Source organism: Sinocyclocheilus anshuiensis, unplaced genomic scaffold (genome assembly GCF_001515605.1).
Source record: "Sinocyclocheilus anshuiensis isolate Anshui unplaced genomic scaffold, SAMN03320099.WGS_v1.1 scaffold55, whole genome shotgun sequence".
NCBI classification, from domain to species: domain Eukaryota; kingdom Metazoa; phylum Chordata; class Actinopteri; order Cypriniformes; family Cyprinidae; genus Sinocyclocheilus; species Sinocyclocheilus anshuiensis.
Genome location: NW_015549647.1, coordinates 1729278 through 1734370, shown reverse-complemented (window position 1 = coordinate 1734370; position 5093 = coordinate 1729278). Strand labels below are relative to the sequence as shown.

Here is a 5093-nt window from a genome sequence, read left to right as displayed (position 1 = left end):
TCGTCGCTCCGGCCGGACAGGGCATCACAGTATGGTAAGGGGCGTAACATTTCCGTCACACGCTTGAGATATTTGGCCAATCACAATGCACTGGATAGCTGGCCAATCAGAGCACCTCACAGACAACCTTGCTTTTCAGACCGATGGGCTTTGTAAAAATCAACGCGTTTCAGAAAGGCGGAGCATAGAGGAGAAACAATAATGTACAGTATGTGGAAAATAATGTGTTTTTTTTACTTTAAACCGCATAAACACATTTCATTACACCAAATACACAAAATAATGTTCTTTTTAGCAACATCATATGACCCCTTTAATACATATTTATAGCTTGCTATAATAATTTTGATATTTCTACAGTATATGTATTTTTGGCTTCATGTTTAGTTAGAATCACAGTTAAAAAGTTATGAACATTTCGAAGAGAGTGAGAGAGCAGTCTGCCTAAAGCCTCTTTAATCCGATTAACTCTCCCTCTTTCCCTTTTAAAGGTTGCCATGTCTGGGTTTAAAGTCATTCAAGAACACTTCATGCTATTCTAGAACTGCAACCAGTGTGGTAACCAAGGAAACCATTGTTCTGGATAGGTTTTGCTGGCAGAGGAGAAGCCACTGTCTAGACAAGATAAAGATTTTGCCAGTTTTGTGATATCTACTTGGTTTTACAGTCAGTAAATATTAGAGAAATAGTTTTAAAGTAGGACATCTCTAAACTACACATTTAGTCAAATAAAAATACACATATGGCAATGTTTCAAAAAAAGTTTCAATATAAATTAGCTAGATGCTATTTAATAAACAGTAAGCTTTATGAGTTCACTTAACAGGTCCATATATAGAGTATTAGTTTCCAGTCTCTTTAAGAAAGATGTGTGAGATATGTATTCTGATATGTATTCACAACCTTGATCCAGCCACGCTTCAAATCCCATGTCCTCAATTGCCGACCGCAGTTCTTCTGGACAGGTCACGCTGGAGTCAAATGTTACAATTCCCTTCTTTTCCTGTAAACAAACTTTTATGGCATATACTCCGGCTCTTTGGGACACCATTCCCTCTATGGCTTGAACACAAGAGCTGCATGTCATTCCTTCTATTCTGATGGTCACAGTCTGAGGTGGAATACTGGCAGAATTCAATCTAGAATTCCAACCAGGAATGGAAACCCTAAAATTCCCTGGTGGAATCTCCTCTAAGAGCCCTTTAACTGTCTCCAGGGTTAGCAGCGATGGGTCGAATCTAAGGTCCACAGTTCCTTTTTCCAATGAAACGAATACAGAGTTGACACCTACCACTCCCGTCAAGGTCTCTGTAATGTTCTTCACACATGACCCGCAATGCATCCCTTCTACACCTAACGTTACATCAGACCAATCAGTCACCGAAGGCTGCAGTTGACTCGGCAAAGCCATAAGTGAAGCATCAAACCCCATATCCTCAATATGTTTTCTCAAAACTTCTGGTGTTACTGTTCCAGGGTTAAACCTCAAAGAGGCTTCTTTATCGCTCAAAGACACCTGGACACCAACAACACCTTCAAGACTTCCAATCCGCTCTTCAATAGATCGGACACATGATTGACAGGTCATTCCCTGCACCCGGATCTTCACCTCGCTCTCCTTGACCACCAATTTGTGGTCCAAACTGTGCTTCAGTCCATTGTGTCCCTCTGGTTCATAGGCAAGATTATCAAAAGCATGTTTTTCAGGGGTCCAGCTTTCCTGTGGACTTCCATTTTCCTAATCAAGCAGAAAAAAATGAGCATAAACTTATCAGCATAAACATATTGCTTACATGTTTTGAAACATAATGTAGTTTAACTTTGTATTATTGACGTAATCCTGCAAGGCATTGTAAACATGTGGGTTGTGAAAACAAATATGCACTCAACTGAACCCAATAAATTTGCTTTCAATCTGAGGCACTACAAAGCACTCGCTAATCACACACAGAAGTATTAGCACAAATTTTTCCCATTATACAGCATCAAAGAGCAGATTAGTAAAGGTTGTCCGACTGAACAATCACAAGACAAGATTTCATTACTAATGATGACTTTTGCACTATTGCGTGTTGATCACATTGGATCCAAAGTGGCATTTTTATTTGCACTTAACTTTACATTGGTGTTTAGACCACTTATTTACTCATATGCATTAGGCTTTGATCAAAAGAGCTAAAGTTTCTCTGTGGCCAGAATATCAAAGACTGAACGTTTTATAGTGACAACGTTTGTTGTCATTCATTTTTACTTGCCAACTGTAATTATATTAATGCCATTGAATTTGACATATAACCTCCTAACTGATATATAAAAGTCAAGAAGTTAATGCTCATTCATAGAAATATATATATATATATATATATATATATATAAAAGTCAAGAAGTTAATGCTCATTCATAGAAATACATATATATATATATATATATATATATCAACTGGTAATTTAACGCGTTAATTCGATTGATTAATTAATTACGGTGAAAAATAACGCGTTAAAATTATTAACGCATTTAACGCACTTGCCCCGCCCCAGACCTATGTGGGTGATCTGACATTTAATACAGTTTATTGATGACAAATATGAGGCAGGGCAACAACTCACTGCGTGATGGAGCCTATAGAATGTAGTTAGAATGTCCCTAAAATTCAAGATATGGGGCAAAAATGCCCGTTTGAGTTTTTGTCTCATATTTACATCATATAGTTAAGCAATATCACACGAGCAATAGGCTAAGTGCAATATCACACGAGTGCAAATGTGATACTGATCTTATACAACAGTTCAGTAAGTAAGAAGTTAATAGGCCTATTGTGTTATTTTAGACACAATGTTGTCTGTTTTGCTAAATTTTGCCAACGAAAATATAAAGACAAAGCAGAACTGTTCGTCTCCGAGCAACACAGCGGCATTTCATTTCTTATTGCACGTTTTGAACGAATTGGGTGAACCATTTGGCGCGTTGAACCATTGGCTATAGGCGCGTTGGATTTGAAGCGGCGCTGCATGTATGACATCAAAATTTCAGGAATTAAAACAAAAGTTTGATTTACCTAAAACACATTTTTTAAATATCTTCAAATTAGGAATTTTATTAATAAGGCACAGCATCATTCTCCTCTCTTGCCGGATCTGTCCCCTTTAGAAAAAATTACTTTTAATGGGGGTAGGCAACTTTCTTTATTTTATAAACTAATCTCCACCAACTGCAGGGAAAATACGAAAAATAAACGTTTGGCATGGTGTCAAGATATAAATGAGAATATAACAGAAGATGAATGGCAGAGTATCTGCCTAAAGGCTCAAACACAGACAATAATATACAATTAATACAAGGTTCAAACTTCTGCAATATAAGTGGATTATGAGAGTATACATAACTCTGGAATCCCAACATTCCCGATCAATGTATAAAATGTAATTTAGAGATAGGAACTTTATATCATTGTTTATGGAAGTGTCCCCAAGTTCAACTTTTTTGGGAAAAAGTTTTAGACTTTTTATCTCTGGTGTTGAAACAAAATGTTCCCAAAAGTCCTAAACTCTACTAAATAATTTCCCTGTAAATTGCACTTTAACTAGCTCTGATAAGAAAATCTTGATATTCTGTTTATTACAAGCAAAACTTATAGTAGCTCGTCATTGGGAAAACATAGAAAGAACTCATTTTGGTTACAAGAATTGTCTCATTGCTTGGCTTTGGAAAAACTCACATATTTTGTGTCTAACTTTGCTTAACATGCATCACCTCATGATATTAATGTACCATTGTTTTTACATGTATGTGTATTGTATGTATATGTAGGCTACATACATATGTCATTTTTTATTATTTTATTATTATTATTATTTTATGTTAAATTTTTCTAAAATCAATAAAGGCAGTGTTGAAAAAAATGAATCTGCATTGTGGTTGTGTTGTGATCTTATTCAAAACAATTTAAAACAAAAAGAATTGACACTTTGAGCACAAGTCCATAATGCATCTGCATCTGTTAGAATACCTGAACTTCAGGACAACTGACTTCATACAACCACAAAAACCACTGTAAGAGCAACTAGTAATGACCAAAAAGAACAAGTTACTTCTGAGAAAAGGCCCAGCACTTAGTTTGATATTTTTATCTAATGGAATTAAATTCACACTTTTGTGTTGCTTAAATTTCCTAATTTTCTCATTTTAAAATGTATAATATAATACATATAGGCTATGTAGACAATAGGCCTATGTATTATATGCAGAAAGGCAACACAAACACACTAATTTTTTTAAACTTATGAAATATCTTATTGTTATTAATGAAACTTTACGTCCTGTTCAAATTGTTATGAATGAAACAAACCTTATATTCCTGGGGTCCATCTTTTCTATTTTGTGAGAAAGGACAAACGCATGGGTCCGGCCCGCAGCGGCACAGAGATTTGCAGTCTTCCATGCAGAGCTGCTCCCCACTGACTGGCCCATTATCAGACGATTTTTTGATAAACTTGGCAAGATTACTGAGAGGACTGAGTTTACTCATTATACCGGTATCCCGTAGACACAAGTCTGGAGTTTAGCTTACCCTTTCTTAACCAACAGTCGAAAACCAAAAATCGCTAGTTTGTGTCATACCGCTGCTGTTGAGTGAAAGGATTGTCCGTGGCGTGACGGCCCGCGCGCATTTAAATCTCCGCAGGTTTTGCGCTCCGCGTGTCATCGCTCATCTGCCGCTGTGGATTTTGCACTCGTCACCGCCGGGCAAACTTTTTCGCGTCACATTTTCTGTCAATGATTAAACTAATGATGCTACCGAGCGCAAAACGTAAACAAATAAAGGTTATAAATCAGTTCCGAGCAAAGCACACGGCTATATGACTCTTCCCTGTGTTTCCAGTGTTAATTCATCTCTGTCAGGTTTCTACAACGAACACTGAAAAAAAAAAAAGCTGACAGCGACATAGGCTACACTGCAGCGACAAAGCGACATACACTGCAGGGACCTCCCAATGGGCCAAACGAGGACAACCACTTGAAACTAAATAGACTGATTGAAATCTAAAAATTCAGATTTACCTTATTATAAAAATAACATGAAAAGTCAACTTCTT

General features: G+C 36.8%; 1 protein-coding gene across 2 annotated transcripts in view; it reads right to left on the bottom strand.

Annotated features, from left to right (window-relative positions):
• Nucleotides 1–4760, bottom strand: part of LOC107660036 (copper-transporting ATPase 2-like) — a 22684-nt gene extending 17924 nt beyond the window's left edge. The window contains exons 1-2 of one of the 2 annotated variants that reach the window (XM_016449193.1): nt 4346–4760; nt 904–1738 (exon numbers count right to left, since the gene is read on the bottom strand). In XM_016449193.1, the coding sequence (XP_016304679.1) occupies nt 904–1738; nt 4346–4525 (1015 nt within the window). In that variant the 5' untranslated portion in view covers nt 4526–4760. The remainder of the gene's footprint in view (nt 1–903; nt 1739–4345) is intronic. The other variant, XM_016449192.1, reaches the window with a different exon arrangement.
• Nucleotides 4761–5093: the final 333 nt, after the last annotated feature.